Source organism: Schistocerca nitens, chromosome 2, assembly GCF_023898315.1.
Source record: "Schistocerca nitens isolate TAMUIC-IGC-003100 chromosome 2, iqSchNite1.1, whole genome shotgun sequence".
In the NCBI taxonomy this organism is placed as follows: domain Eukaryota; kingdom Metazoa; phylum Arthropoda; class Insecta; order Orthoptera; family Acrididae; genus Schistocerca; species Schistocerca nitens.
In genome coordinates, this window is record NC_064615.1 from 268,926,993 (window position 1) to 268,943,934 (window position 16,942).

General features: G+C 38.6%; 1 protein-coding gene across 1 annotated transcript in view; it reads left to right on the forward strand.

Moving 5' to 3' along the window:
* LOC126236010 (ryanodine receptor) overlaps positions 1-16,942 on the forward strand; it is a 702,826-nt gene that overhangs the window by 606,877 nt on the left and 79,007 nt on the right. Inside the window, exons 80-86 of the mRNA XM_049945018.1 lie at positions 2,549-2,728; positions 7,803-8,034; positions 14,027-14,115; positions 14,250-14,419; positions 14,651-14,796; positions 14,901-14,971; positions 15,084-15,149. Of these exons, the coding sequence (XP_049800975.1) occupies positions 2,549-2,728; positions 7,803-8,034; positions 14,027-14,115; positions 14,250-14,419; positions 14,651-14,796; positions 14,901-14,971; positions 15,084-15,149 (954 nt within the window). The remainder of the gene's footprint in view (positions 1-2,548; positions 2,729-7,802; positions 8,035-14,026; positions 14,116-14,249; positions 14,420-14,650; positions 14,797-14,900; positions 14,972-15,083; positions 15,150-16,942) is intronic.

Here is a 16,942-nt window from a genome sequence, read left to right on the forward strand (position 1 = left end):
CCCTCCAATACTAAATTAGTGATCCCTTGATGCCTCAGAACATGTCCTAACCAACCAATCCCTTCTTCTAGTCAAATTGTGCTATAAATTCCTCTTCTCCCCAATTCTATTCAGTACCTCCTCATTAGTTACGTGATCTACCCATCTAATTCTTCTGTATAATACAATTATATATATTAAAAATACATATGCTATGTCCATCTGACTGTTTATTAGAGCTGTGTGTAAAAATTTGTAGTAAATTGGTCAAGAACTTCATGAGACTTTTACTAATGAAGGAGATAAGTGCATGAACACAATCTGGCAATCTACCTTGCCTCATGCTTCCTCCCCTTCACCCTGTTATGCTCCAGAAACAGAGTTTATCCCTTAATATGTCTCTACTGCACTCAGATGTACTACATACATGGAGTATTTGTTTTTAACCCACTTCATTTAAAGCTAGACATGAATTTTATACTTTTAAAACAATATTTTTAATAATCGATGGTTTTGCCACCCCCAGAAAGAATGAATAGGAATTTTTTTGTAGGAAACTTAATTCAATTTCACTAGAAGCTGTGGGATTTGAGTTACCAAAAAAAAGTTTCTTTTAAATGATCCCTCATGAGAATCCTCACACCCAACTGATCAGGATTTTCAGTGTGTTGTTCAGGACACACACTCCTTGCACTGTGCAAAAATTTGCAACAAATGATTTTTCCCATAATTTTCCTTCATTGAATGGACTGTGTAGTCTTGTGAAGAACATAGACAATAGGAGTCTAAATGTGAATTTGCTATTTGTTTTGAACTTCTATCATGTTTGTGCATGTGTTGAGTCATCGAAATTATGCCCCCACCCCCACCCCCACCCCCACCCCTCCCACACATACACACACAGTTGTACAGATAAATTGTGCTGGCTGAATACACAAAGCCAGGACTGCATTTTTGCCGGTTGACTGTGGTGAAATGTTGTGTTGGATGCAATGGGGGAGGAGAGAAAAGAGACAGGGAGTGAGAGGGAAGGTTGGAGGATGGTGGCTGTCAGCTTAGAGGAAGGCACCAGATGTACAGGATCAGAATGCAAGAGGAAGGGCCAGCAGGTGCATGAGACAGGAAGGTGACACATGGAGCATGGCACTGGTGAATTCCTCCGTCACATGATGGTGGTGATATGGAGAAGTAGGTTTAGACAGGATGACAGAACAGTGGAAGGGAAGTCACCGAGGAAGAAGCTGTTGGTGAAGCTAGTGTACTTGGAGAGGTTGGTAGTGGATGTGGAGCAGAGGGTTAGTTGACATTGAGATGAGGAGGATTACAGGAATCAGGGACAGGTTCCAAGAACAACTTGCATCTATGTAGTTTAGAGAAAATGGTGCTGCGTGCATTGTAAAACAGCATTTGAAATTGACCATGTTGTGATCAACAGTGTGCTTTGTCATAGGGTAGGCAACTCTGTTCTCGGCCAGTTTGGAGGCCATTCATTCAGATGAAGAACTGATTATTGGCTATGCCCACATAAAATGCTGTTTGTAAAATTTAAACTTCATGGCTGGAAATGTAAATTATTAAAATATTCTGCATTATTATGCCACGGTTGGGGAATTTCTTATTGAAATCCCTATCTGCTAAAGACATCTTCAAGGGGAAGCTGTTGGTTTTCTGAAGGTCTGATACAAATCCTGGCTCACTGGTGACTAAAGTAAAATATGGTTTCCACATTCTACTACATACAGATGTGACATCACATTTTTTGAAAATCATGCACAATTTGGCATTTTTGGACACTGTCATCTGGTCTGGTCCTGTTTGAAGGTGTCCATTCATTCAGATGAACAGCTGGTATTGGTCATGCCCACATAAAATTCTGTTTGTAAAATTTAATCTTCATGGCTGGAAATGTCACACTTATCATTATATATGGTACACATCTTATTGAGCACTGGAACCCAGTACCATTCAGTTCTTCACCCGACTCCTTCTGTTTAAAATTATTTTGGTGTGTAGTAGCTATAGGCTGTCAGTGTCTAATACATCTGATTTTGAAAATATTTTTCACAGCAGTTGATCTGTCTGCTTCTCCCCTTTTACAAGTCAGCCTTGTGATCTTCTACATGTTTTTCAACCATAATTTTAGTAGTTGTTTTGTGTGTGTGTGTGTGTGTGTGTGTGTGTGTGTGTGTGTGTGTGTGTCTGACAAAGGATTTAGTTCGATAGCTTATCTAACAGTCTGATGTGGTATAAACATTTTTATGGGAATATATACTCATTGCTTTGAGAATTGGGTCGTTTTCTTGTATATTTTATGTTTTATTTTTAATGACTAAGTGCTGAATGTTTTAAAACTGATGCTAACATTACCACAAAAATAACAAAAGACAACCTAAATTTGTTTTTAAAAAATTCTGCTTATTATGTTTTAATAATTATTTTGTGAACTTTATTTGGTTTTTAATGGAACAGAGATTTTAACAATTAAGGAAAGTAGGCTTACTGTAAGTTTAATAAGTAGAATGTTTTGTATTTGTTAACATTCTTAATGGTATAATGTACATGTCTACAGGAACAAGAAATGGAAAAACAAAAGCTCCTGTTCCATCAAGCACGCTTAGCAAATCGTGGTGTTGCAGAGATGGTTCTTCTGCATATATCAGCATGCAAAGGAGTACCAAGCGAAATGGTTATGAAAACTTTGCAACTTGGTATATCAATACTGAGAGGAGGAAACAGCGATATTCAAATGGTGAGAAACAGCAATATTCATAAAACAAATTAAATCATCACACCATATTGAAGTTGGAGTTCAAGCTTTCAGAATCAGTGTCTCCTTCTTGTAGCAGAACGGTTGAAGGAGAAAGAAGAGACATGAAGGAAAAGGACTGGCAATGTTTAGGAAATGAGGACAGTTATGGAGAAGCCATCCAGAACCCTGAATCAGGAGAGACATTCTGGAGAGGATGAGAAGAAAAGTCTCAAACTTTTCCTTCTCGTCTTGCCCAGTAAGTCTCCTCTGACCTGGCATTCTGGGCGACTTTTCCATAACTGTCCCCATTCCCTAAACATCAACAGTCCTTTTTCTTCATCCCTCTTCCTACCCCTTTAACCTTTCTGCCAGAAAAAGAAGCCACTGGCTCCAAAAGCTCACACATTTCCTTAACTTTCTTATATGGGTTTTTCCTTTTGCCACTTGGTGAGTAGATTTTTGATGTATCCAGTTATATAATGTAGATGTAGACACATTTCACAGGCAATGGGGATAGTTAACATGATTGGCTGCTGACATTTGTTGAATCCTGAATCCTTATAATTGTTGGAGTCACATGGAATACACTGTGTGGTTGTGAGGCATATTTTGAGGAGGCTTCTCTGGTGAGAATCAATATCTCTTGTCAGCACTTCTCAGAGATAGGTGTTGCCTTTTGAGGCAAACTGAGAAACTGCTTGATTGAGAAGTAGCAGCTCCGGTCTCATAAACTGGCATACAGCGGTGTGCTGACCACATGCCTGTCCATATCTGCATCCAGTGATGCCTGTGTGCTGAGGATGACACAGCAGCCGATTGGTACTATCGGGACTTATAATCTTACCCTCCCACACATCACCATAAAATTTTTCTTAATGCCTTCATTGGTTTCAAAAGCTTCAAGAGGTGTAAGATATGCAAAAGAAAAACTTTTTACTTATCTTCATTTTCTCTTGTTGTTGGCTCCAAGTATTGCATCTAGGGGTACATTCTAGCAGCTGAAAGTTTGATTTAACTTTGTGGGTTCCTGATGACTAAATAACTGATGGAGATTTGCCTGTGTATTTCTTAAATTTTATTATTTGTCACATTATTAAATATCACATCATTTTTTTACAATTTCCACTTAACATTCCAAATTACATTGTTAGTGGAGATCGTATAAATATGTCTGTCTCCATCAGAGGCACACCCACTACTACTGACTTTCTGTGGTACTCATAATATTCCAAAGAGTTTACAAAGCAAAAGAGTTTACAAACTTTATTAACAAAAGAAGAATCATCACCAAGATATAACATTATTTTATAAATGAATCCAGAAATAAATTTAATAATTAGGGTTAGATTGTACAATTAATAATATGAATTTTAAGTATACTGGAAATTTCATAATTTCAAATATTTTAAAAAGAAGAGTAATTTTAACTGTACATACAGAGTACTAACAAATTAATTTCTTTTTATACATTTTAGCATGAAATATAATACATCATATACAAAATCAAATGAAATTCTTTCAGTGAAACAGCCAAGAATGTTCACCCCTATACCAGATATATAAAAACCAATACCAGGATTAGTGAGAAAGTGCTGGTAGATAGACACAATAAAAAACACACAAACACACACACAAATTTCAAGCTTTCACAACCCAAGATTGCTTCATCAGGAAAGAGGGAAGGAGAGGGAAAGACAAAAGGATGTGGGTTTTAAGGGAGAGGGTAAGGAGTCATTCCAATCCCGGGAGCAGAAAGACTTACCTTGGGGGGAAAAAAGGACAGGTATACACTCGCACACACATACATATCCATCCACACATATACAGACACAGGCAGACATATGTAAATGCAAAGAGGTTGGGCAGAGATGTCAGTTGAGGCGGAAGTACAGAGGCAAAGATGTTGAATGACAGGTGATGTACGAGGGATGGCAACTTGAAATTAGCAGAGGTTGAGGCCTGGTGGGTAATGGGTAGAGAGAATATAATGAAGGGCAAGTTCCCATCTCTGGAGTTCTGATAGGTTGGTGTCGGTGGGAAGTATCCAGTTAACCTGGACGGTGTAACACTGTGCCAAGATGTGCTGGCCGTGCACCAAGGCATGTTTAGCCGTAGGGTGATCCTCATTACCAACAAACACTGTCTGCCTGTGTCCGTTCATGCGAATGGACAGTTTGATGCTGGTCATTCCCACATAGAAGCCTTCACAGTGTTGGCATGTCAGTTGGTAAATCACATGGGTGCTTTCACATGTGACTCTGCCTTTGATTGTGTACACCTTCACGGTTACAGGACTGGAATAGGTGGTGGTGGGAGGGTGCTTGGGACAGGTTTTACACCGGGGGTGGTTACAAGGGTAGGAGCCAGAGGGTAGGGAAGGTGGTTTGGGGATTTCATAGGGATGAACCAAGAGGTTATGAAGGTTAGGTGGATGGTGGAAAGACACTCTTGGTGGAGTGGGAAGGATTTCATGAAGGATGGATCTCATTTCGGGCAGGATTTGAGGAAGTCGTATACCTGCTGGAGAGCCACATTCAGAGTCTGGTCCAGTCCTGGAAAGTATCCTCTCACAAGTGGGGCACTTTTGGGGTTCTTCTGTGGGAGGTTCTGGGTTTGAGGGGATGAGGAAGTGGCTCTGGTTATTTGCTTCTGTACCAGATTGGGAGGGTAGTGGCGGGATGCGAAAGCTGTTTTCAGGTTATTGGTGTAATGGTTCAGGGATTCAGGACTGGAGCAGATTCATTTGCCACGAAGACCTAAACTGTAGGGAAGGGACCATTTTATATGGAATGGGTGGCAGCTGTCATAATGGAGGTACTGTTGCTTGTTGGTGGGTTTGTTGTGGACGGATGTGTGAAGCTGGCGATTGGACAGATGGAGGTCAACATCGAGGAAAGTGGCATGGGATTTGGAGTAGGACCAGGTGAATCTGATGGAACCAAAGGAGTTGAGTTTGGAGAGGAAATTTTGGAGTTCTTCTTCACAGTGAGTCCAGATCATGAAGATGTCATCAATAAATCTGTACCAAACTTTGGGTTGGCAGGCCTGGGTAACCAAGAAGGCTTCCTCTAAGTGACCCATGGATAGGTTGGCGTACGAGGAGGCCATCCTGGTACCCATGGCTGTTCCCTTTAATTGTTGGTATGTCTGGCCTTCAAAAGTGAAGAAGTTGTGAATCAGGATGAAGCTGGCTAAGGTAATGAGGAAAGAGGTTTTAGGTAGGGTAGTAGGTGATCGGCGTGAAAGGAAGTGCTCCATCGCAGCGAGGCCCTGGACGTGTGGGATATTTGTGTACAAGGAAGTGGCATCAATGGTTACTAGGATGGTTTCCGGGGGTAACAGATTGGGTAAGTATTGCAGGCATTCGAGAAAGTGGGTTTTGTCTTTGATGGCAAACTTTGTATGTAGAGTTGTCTGAAAGCTGACGCAGCCCCTCAACCACATACTCCTGACAATCCAAGTACCACAGTCGTGGAACCCTTGTCAGCCATAAGAATGACGATGGATTGGTCAGCTTTCAGATCACGGATAGCCTGGGCGTCAGCTGTGGTGATGTTGGGAGTAGGATTAAGGTTTTTCAAGAAAGATTGAGAGGCAAGGCTGGAAGTGAGAAATTCCTGGAAGGTTTGGAGAGGGTGATTTTGAGGAAGAGGAGGTGCTGTGACAGAGGACGGAACTATTCCAGGCAGGGTTCAATTTGGATAGTGTCTTGGGGAGTTGGATCATTAAGAGTAGGATTAGGATTATTTTTCTTCGTGGCAAAGTGATATTTCCAGCAGAGACTACGAATGTAGGACAGTAAATCTTTGACGAGGGCTGTTTGGTTGAATCTGGGAGTAGGGTTGAAGGTGAGGCCTTTGGATAGGACAGAGGTTTTGGATTGGGAGAGAGGTTTGGAGGAAAGGTTAACTACTGAATTGGGGTGTTGTGGTTCCAGATTGTGTTGACTAGAATTTTGAGGTTTTGGGGGGAGTGGAGCTGGAAGTGGGAGATTGAGTAGATGGGAGAGACTGGGTCTGTGTGCAATGAGAGGGGGTTGAGGTTTGTTGGAAAGGTTGTGGAGGGTAAGTGAGTTGCCTTTCCGGAGTTGGGAAACCAGGAAATTGGATATTTTTTTGAGGTGGAGGGTGGCATGCTGTTCTAATTTGCTGTTGGACTGTAGGAGGATGCTCTGAACAGCCGGTGTGGAAGTGGGAGAGGAAAGATTGAGGACTTTGATTAGGGATAGGAGTTTATGGATGTGTTCATTGGCTGAGTTGATGTGTAGGTGAAGGATTAGGCGGGTGAGGGCTATGGATTGTTCGGTTTGCAACTGGTATAGGGACTGATGGAAAAGAAGGTTACAGCCAGAGATAGGAACTTTAAGTGTGAGGCCTTTGGGGGTAATGCCAAATGTCAGACAAGCCTGAGTAAATAAAATACGGGAGCATAATCTGGCTAGGGTGAAGGCATGTTTGCGGAGGGAATGTAAATAAAACTTAAGGGGGTCATTGTGGGGATGTTGTGAGGGTGACATGGTATTAGAAGGTGGAAGGTGTAACATGAAGCTAAAGTCATGTGTGCACACATACAGCAATTGTCAGTGACAATACAAAGCATATACATTTGTATTTACAAGACCAAGTTCTGAATCAGAAAGAAAAGAAATTCATGAAAAAGAAGAAGAATATTTTGCTTCTGAATCAACAGTCTCAAGAAGAATTGTTTGAATATTAAACACAATATCATTACAATGTTATTTATGGATAAATCAGAATTACATCTTGAGTTTAGGGAAGTATCAATGAAATACAACTTATCCTCTTCATTCTACACTACTGACTCTGAATAGAGTTCCTCTTGTCTCTCAACATTTCCCTCATCCCTCCCTCCCTTCCAAGAAGAAAAGGGAATGGGTAGAAAGAGAGAGAGAAGGTGTATAGATATTATTACATCAGTTATCTTTTGCCTCTGTAATTGCATCCCTTTCTTTTGTTGTGGGTTGTCTGCTGAGAAACTTCCCACTCTCCTCTTCAGACAAAAGCTGGAAGCGATCAGTTTCATAACCACCTTTAATTACATTATATGTTATTAGGGAATGCTAAACCACCTGAAGGAAAAGAAGGATGTTGGTTTCTTCACGTCAATTGCCGGTCTCATGAACTCCTGCAGTGTTCTGGACTTGGATGCATTTGAACGCAACACTAAAGCTGAAGGGCTTGGGGTAGGATCTGAAGGAGCTGCAGGAGAGAAGAACATGCATGATGCTGAGTTCACTTGTGCCCTCTTCCGATTCATACAACTGACCTGTGAAGGGCACAATCTTGGTACGTATGGCTTGAAGGTGTTTTCATAATGGGATACTTACAACATAGCTGAACTTCTTTATGGAAACTCTTAATTATTTTTAAAACAGTCATTTGTGTTGAATTTTTTGAGATGTAGAACTTGTCTGTATCATGTGTGCAGTGCCTCTCTTGGCATATTTCAGTGAGTGAATGTGATGTCAGAGTAACAGAAGTTAATCAAAATAGGTAATGTGATGATAATCAACAGCCATCAGTACCCCTTCTGTCTGGTACTTTGACCAGTGACTAGAATTAATTATTGTTTTGCTTGTACTGTACTAGTGTATCTTCTCTGTATGCTCCATTAGTTATTAAGGATGTTTGTTCCATGTTCCCTAGATCATATTCACAATAAATATTATAATATGCAATGTGTCACTTGATCAAAAGATTGCAGAGATTATTACATATTTGCTTGCCATGTACAAGTTTCTAATTAACTAATTATTCCAGTTTAAAAATCCCTGTATTGTATATTAGGTGGTGTTAAGGAAAAACACCTTTAAGTTACACGTGAAAGCACTGTAAGCTGTCTGTAATATATTTTATTTTAATGTGAAGATTACAAAAGAGATTCATAGCTGATACTCACCTTAAAAATGACACATTGAGTTGCAGATAGGCACAATAAGAAGATGGTTCACACTGACTTTTCAGCCAAAGCCTTGTTCAGAAAAGAAAGGAAAACACACACATACACACAAGAAGGCACATATGATGCACACATGAGTGCCATCTCCAGCTGCTCTGGAGTTGATATTCCAACCTAGACTCTCCATTTTTAGATTTATAGCCAAGCATTGCACTGCTTTCTGTGTCGAAGTTAGATTCACCAGAGGGAAGTGCAGATTGTATTTTCTTCTCATACAGTATTGCTGTATCTCTCATAGAACATATTAGATTAAGAAGTGCCAAAATAGTTTTAAGTATATGGTGTAAAGCTGTGTAATAAACTACTCCTGGCAATGAGAAACCTACTATACAATTACTTTGGGAGGCATCACAGAACCTGTTAATAAGAATCCATGTTTACAAGATAAAAGAATTCTATAATTGTATGGTAACCTAAATCTAACATGTAATTTTTAAGGTAAAATCTGAATGTTGCTTGTAATTTTAAATGTAAAATCTTATTATTGCAGGGACTATATTTGCATAAGTCTAGTTATCAAAACCCACATTGTGTACATGGTCTGCTGTTAGTGAATAAATAATAATATATCTCTTACATTTAAACTAAAGGCTGTGATTAATATTCTCAAGTATTTAAGCAGATGCATGCAAGATGTACCTGACTGATCTCCACATATGATTCTAATTATCTTCTTTTGTACAAGGAATACCTTTTTGAGTAAAAGAGGAGCTACCCCAGAATATTCTACCATATTACATCAGTCAATGAAAATATGTAAAATATATTAACTGACTGATTTCTGTGTCTCATCATTGACCCCTCCCCCAAAGTTGTAATTATTGTTATGGAAAAGTAGCTGATCCTAATTGTTTTATAGGGTTTACTATATGATTTTTTTCCAGTTTAAGTTTTCAACAATATGCATACCAAAGAACTTAGAACTTAGTACACTGTTTTTTTGTAAACTACATTCATAATGAGTGTGATATTTTGACAGTGCAATGCTGTATGAGCTGCGTTGTTTCTAAATTTGGAGCTAGTCCATTTGCGTAAAACCAATTAATATCTTTAACAAAAAAAATCATTAACCACTTTTGCTTAGATGCTTCTTTGATTTGCTTGACAATAATGCTTCTATCATGTCTAAAATGGAAAAAAATTGCCTCCTGATTCAAATAAAATGGTAGACTAGACCACTGACAAAGAGCAAGAACAATAGCAAGTCCATGATTGTACCCTGAACAATGCTCATTGTGATTCCTTTCCATGAAGAGGATATAGTGTTCTTGTTTGTGTTCCTCAAATGTCCTATTGTAACTTTCTGCTTGATGTTTCTTAAATAGGAACTAATTGAGGCATGTGCTGAACCATGTATCCGATAAAAACTTAACTCACAGAAGATCTGAAATGGTGATGTTTAATCATTCCACTGGGAGCCGAATCGCACAATAACCCTGGGTTCGGTGTGGGGTGATGGTGGGGTGGGTGGACTGCTGTGGCCTGTTGTGGGTTTGTGAACCTCTGAGGGCTATGGCGGGATGAAACCTCTCTGTTGTTTCTAGGTCCCCAGTTTAATGTAATACAATACCATACAATGGCCAGTTCAGTATTGGTTAACTTTTGATAAGCCTCATGAATAGTTTTCAGGCATATGTCAGGAGTTTACTGTTGAGCATCTATAAGCAGTAAAAACATAACCACACAGTTCTTGGATAAGAATATGGTACATGTGACACTATTGAACAGAAACTGTCATTGTTTTAACACACAGCCTATTTGTGTTATACTTATTTCATGGTTAAGTTGATGCATTGTTGTTGATCTAACTAATACAGATTTCTCGTCAGAAAATCAGCCGTGGACTGACTGTCTCAGGACCAAAAGTCAGGCCCCTATACATCTTCACAATGATAGGTACTGAAACTATACATTGTTTGATGTTAAAGAAATTACAATTAAAACATAACTCATTCAATTAGCTGAATACATTGAGAAACGCCTTCTTTCTAATGGTTTCTTCTACTACAAGGGTTAGGCCGAATTATTTGTTTGAATGACGAAATTAGCAGATATAGTTACGCAAACAGTGCTTTTGACAAACCTCGTAATTATTTTGGAATTAAATAAGGGCTGGCTTTGCTAACATGTTTTAGAATAGATAAAATAAATAGTTTAAGAATCCTAGTGGTGGTTCTTCCAAATATTTGTAATTAGTACAGAATTTATATATGTTTATAAGTCAACAACAGAATTTAAGTTACGAAACAATAACTGATTTCACCCTATAACATAAGGTATTAACTAGGAATAGTCAAAATTAATTAGGAAATTGAGTACATACAAAAAACTGAACACAAAATTAGATTTGGTACTATATTTATGGAAATGCAGATTATACTCAGTGTGTTAATGGTAATTAGTCAAAAATGAATTGAAGGAGGCAGATGGTAAAACAAGAAAGGAAGTAAAGAGATCCCAGCTTGCTTCGTCACAAGACGAAAAATATTTACAATTGTTAGATCAGTTTCAGCTTCCTTGGTGTTGTCTTCAAACAACTTAGATCACAGAATATGGACCAAGTTTTACTGCAAAATTACTTAGAGCGTGGCTATTTATAGTGAAACATGGCATTAACAAACCAACAGTTCCAGTAGTATACATTATCACGGTGATATATTCCAGGCTGTTGCACATTTATCTCATTGACATTTACTTCTTTCTTAGTTGCTGTTTCTGTGATAGAATATGATTACTGGTCAGCATGAACCAACCCTTTTGAAACAGCTGAAGATTACAGTAGGCTGTTAAACACTAGCATAATGTAATCATCACAGTGAACATTAATAACTTAAAATCTTTTCTGTAATGAATGTATTTTAAAACTCTTTTCTTATTCCAAATACTTATACAAACTGTGTTACTACAATAATGGCAATTTCAGGATGGAAAAACAAAGAAAAGGTAACCACTTACCTACAGATGATTGACTTGTGATGCATACACATCACAGAGACTCAACTAGTATTTGTAATTTTATATCTGTACTCTACAAAGTACTCTGATATTTGCAGACAGTACAAATGTACTGACTGGGAATTTGGGATAGGTGGTTACTAAAGCTGCAGAAAGAGCAGTGCCCAGATCAGCAACCGTAGGTCTCTAGATGAGCGTAGTGTTCCAAAGGATTGGAAAAGGGCACAGGTCATCCCCGTTTTCAAGGAGGGACGTCGAACAGATGTGCAGAACTATAGACCTATATCTCTAACGTCGATCAGTTGTAGAATTTTGGAACACGTATTATGTTCGAGTATAATGACTTTTCCGGAGACTAGAAATCTACTCTGTAGGAATCAGCATGGCTTTCAAAAAAGACAATCGTGTGAAACCCAGCTCACACTATTCGTCCACGAGACTCAGAGGGCCATAGACACGGGTTCCCAGGTAGATGCCGTGTTTCTTGACTTCCGCAAGGCATTCGATACAGTTCCCCACAGTCATTTAATGACCAAAGTAAGAGCATATGGACTATCAGACCAATTGTGTGATTGGATTGAAGAGTTCCTAGATAACAGAACACAGCATGTCATTCTCAATGGAGAGAAGTCTTCTGAAGTAAGAGTGATTTCAGGTGTGCCGCAGGGGAGTGTCGTAGGACCGTTGCTATTCACAATATACATAAATGACCTTGTGGATGACATCGGAAGTTCACTGAGGCTTTTTGCGGATGATACTGTGGTATATCAAGAGGTTGTAACAATGGAAAATTGTACTGAAATGCAGAAGGATCTGCAGCGAATTGACGCATGGTGCAGGGAATGGCAATTGAATCTCAATGTAGACAAGTGTAATGTGCTGCGAATACATAGAAAGAAAGATCCCTTATCATTTAGCTACAATATAGCAGGTCAGTAACTGGAAGCAGTTAATTCCATAAATTACCTGGGAGTAGGCATTAGGAGTGATTTAAAATGGAATGATCATATAAAGTTGATCGTCGGTAAAGCAGATGCCAGACTGAGACTCATTGGAAGAATCCTAAGGAAATGCAATCCGAAAACAAAAGAAGTAGGTTACAGTACGCTTGTTCACCCACTGCTTGAATACTGCTCAGCAGTGTGGGATCCGTACCAGATAGGGTTGACAGAAGAGATAGAGAAGATCCAATGGAGAGCAGCGCGCTTTGTTACAGGATCATTTAGCAATTTCGAAAGCGTTACGGAGATGATAGATAAACTCCAGTGGAAGACTCTGCAGGAGAGATGCTCAGTAGCTCGTTACGGGCTTTTGTTGAAGTTTCGAGAACATACCTTCACCGAGGAGTCAAACAGTATATTGCTCCCTCCTATGTATATCTTGTGAAGAGACTATGAGGATAAAATCAGAGAGATTAGAGCCCACACAGAGGCATACCGACAATCCTTCTTTCCACGAACAATACGAGACTGGAATAGAAGGGAGAACCGATAGAGGTACTCAAGGTACCCTCTGCCACACACTGTCAGGTGGCTTGCGGAGTATGAATGTAGATGTACATATAGATGTAGCTTCACTTTAAACATATTGATGCACATATGAAAAGTGCATAATGGTTCTGTTTCATTTCTGATACTTAGGTTATAAGTGCTGTATCATTCTCACACAACAGACATTCAGTCATATAATAGTGAAGTAATTATTAAATCAAAAATATTATGGCATGATGCGACTTAGTACAATCTGAAATTTCACATGAAAATTACTTTAAAAAATATTTATTAATTATTTTTTGTAAAGAAAACTTACATTAAAGTGACACATTCCACATCATTATGAACTGTCTTATTCATGATCTATAGAACAAGGATTAATGTATGTATGTATGCTTGCATGTTTATATATGCACATAAAGATTTACATAAGGACACTGAAAGTGAAGAAGTATATCTAAAGTAACTGCATTTTCCTTTTGTTTCAATATTCAGTCTGTATCATATGTGGTTTCCATAAAGTAGTCCGCAGCTCGTGGTCTTGCGGTAGCGTTCTCGCTTGCTGCGCACGGGGTCCCGGGTTCGATTCCCGGCGGGGTCAGGGATTTTTCTCTGCCTCGTGATGACTGGGTGTTGTGTGTTCATCATCATTTCATCATCATTGACTCGCAAGTCGCCGAAGTGGCGTCAACTAAAAAGGACTTGCAATACGGCGGCCGAACTTCCCCGCATGGGGCCTCCCAGCCAACAAAGCCATACAATCATTTCATTTCATTTCCATATAGTAGAAGAAAAATATGTTGCATGACCATTTTTTTGAAACTTACCACACTTTATATAATTTGAAATGTAATTCCATTTTCTTTCACAGAATGGCAGAATTACTTGAGGACACAGGCTGGGAATACAACAACAGTGAATGTTGTCATCTGCACTGTTGACTACCTGCTGCGATTACAGGTATAAATACTCAAAATAGTATTATAATTTATTATTTTTAAGTTTAGCTTTATAATTTCCTATTCTTCTGATACTTGTTGGTGTTTTTCATTATCCTAAAACTTGTCATTGAAAATAGATGGTACTGCTTCTAGGAATCAATAATGGACTTCTACTGGCACTACTCAAGTAAGGAAATAATAGATCCTGCTGGTAAGGCAAATTTCTTCAAAGCCATTGGGGTAGCAAGTCAGGTGTTTAACACACTTACTGAAGTAATCCAGGGGCCCTGCACACAGAACCAGCAGGCTCTGGCCCATTCAAGGTACGAGCTGTAATATAAAGTACTTCTTTCCTTTTCAAAATAAATTTTGACAGTATTTATGACATAAGAGGAGCATTTGTTTACAGCCATCCACACAAGCTGTTATTATTCAGATGCTCCTCATTATTTAAAAGGATTGTCAATATTTTTTTATTTGTAAAAGGCCCTTTGAGTTACATATGACTTGTTTGGACTGTCTGACTGGATTCATGACATGTACTCACTTTGTAGGCTCTGGGATGCAGTTGGAGGCTTCCTGTTCCTGTTTTCGCACATGCAGGACAAACTTTCAAAACACTCTAGTCAGGTAGACCTCCTGAAGGAACTATTGAATTTGCAGAAGGACATGATAACTATGATGCTGTCAATGCTTGAAGGTATGGAAGCTTTACTGCATTTGTCATACTGTTGTAGTAAAAAGAGTAAGGTCCATGTTTCTAAAATTGCATCCACTATTTCTCTGCATTGTTTGTTCTTTCAGGCAATGTTGTGAATGGTACAATTGGTAAACAGATGGTTGACACACTAGTAGAGTCTGCATCTAATGTGGAGGTGGGCTATCTTGATAATTTATAATTATGTACTACTTGTCATACACTGCAAGTTAGCATGGTCTGTATTCTATCGGTGACTGAAATAACTCTACTGTGAACTTCTGTTTCAGTTGATCCTGAAATACTTCGACATGTTCCTGAAATTAAAGGACCTTACAAGTTCTGCAAGTTTCCAGGTGAGTTTTATTTCTGTTGAGATAGCTGTCACATGCTGACTTACACCAAACCTCTGTCAAACACAGCAGAAAACTAGTGTGTAATTATGTTAGGAGGATTCTAATGAAGTCCTCCATAGGTAACAAGACATAAAAGGCAACATTAAAGATGACGTTAAAATATTTGGAGTGTACACTAAGCCAACCTGCAGGAGGCTGAGGGGATAAAGAGACATTCTTGTACTGTTATGATAGTCTTGTGTAATATATATGAAAATGTGGCAGAGATGACGAAGAAATTTGAGTTGAGTCAAGGAAAGAGAGACATTGGATTGTTGCAAAATGTTATTAGTTAGGTGAAGATGAATAATATTTTTGATACACAACAATTATACTGCCTTAACCTTACACTTCTGTAAGTTTATAGACACTTTGTTGGTTTTGTGTGATTTCCTTCATGAAACAAATTTTGAAACCTTCATGCCAGATTAAAAATGTATACAATACCAGATCTGTAACCTGACTCAGACTTGTATGTACTAACAGTGCTTTTCAAACTAAACCGTGGAGAGATGCTTATAGATTGATGCAAATATTTATTCTGCCACTAATTCTTCATTAAGGCCAAACTAAATTTTCCTTTGGCCTCTTCTGTGTCATACGTAAGTGGCTCCATTTTTGGTGTGCATTCTGATGCTTCATTTATGGGTTTACTTTGCTGCAGAGTGAAATTCCTTTCGGGGGGGGGGGGGGGGGGGGGGGGGGGGGTTCCTAGTATAAACTTGCAATAAAATCAGAAATAAACAATACTAATATCATGCTCAGGTGGTATCAGTCCCCAGCTGGAATATAGATGTCTAGCACAGAAATGGTAAATAATGCAGTTGAAACATTTTGCAGCTATTGACTGATATTTCATAACTATGGAATTAAAGGATCACTTCCATCCAATGAAGACAGCAAATGTGAATAGAGGTGATATGAACCCCCAAAAAAGTAATCCAAATTATTGCCAAACAAGGCATTAACTATCCATTGAAATCTGCACAACTGAAACTGGCCAGTAATAGAAAATAAATAATCATTACAAAGGCAGAAAAGTTAATTTAAAAAATGTACAGGGTGTTTCAAAAAGAATATATGTATTTCGAATGCATATATTTATTGAACTGTAAGTCATACAGCTACGAACTTTGGGACACACATTTATGAATCTTTCAAGTTTAGATTACAGATGTTCAATATGTCCTCCACCAGCAACGTGAAGAATATCACATTGATACCCAAATTCCTCCAATACTTGGGTAAGCATGTCCATCATAAATGATGTTTCGGTAGAATGGATCCCGTTCTTCAACTATTCTATTTCCTGTGGTACTGTTGGTGCATATCAGGTACAAAAGAAAATGTGAAGCTGAATTATTGAGTGTGGAAAATCATTTTGAAACAGCAGCTATTCAGTTGTATGAAATACAGGGAAAAGTCCTAGTAATAACAATATACAGACCACCTAATGGAGACACAGACATATTCATTAATAAATTAGAAACACTGCTTAACATTCTTTTTACTGAAGGAGCCACTGTAGTTGTCTGTGGGGATTTCGACATAAAGCTTATGAATGAATGTAGGCCAAAAAATCAATTCCTAAATCTGTTATGTAGTTTCAATCTGTTTCCACACATACACGTACTCACAAGAATAATATATAATACAAAAGGTCTTATAGATAATATACCAGGTGATCAAAACGTCAGTATAAATTTGAAAACTGAATAAATCATGGAATAATGTAGATAGAGGGGTACAAATTG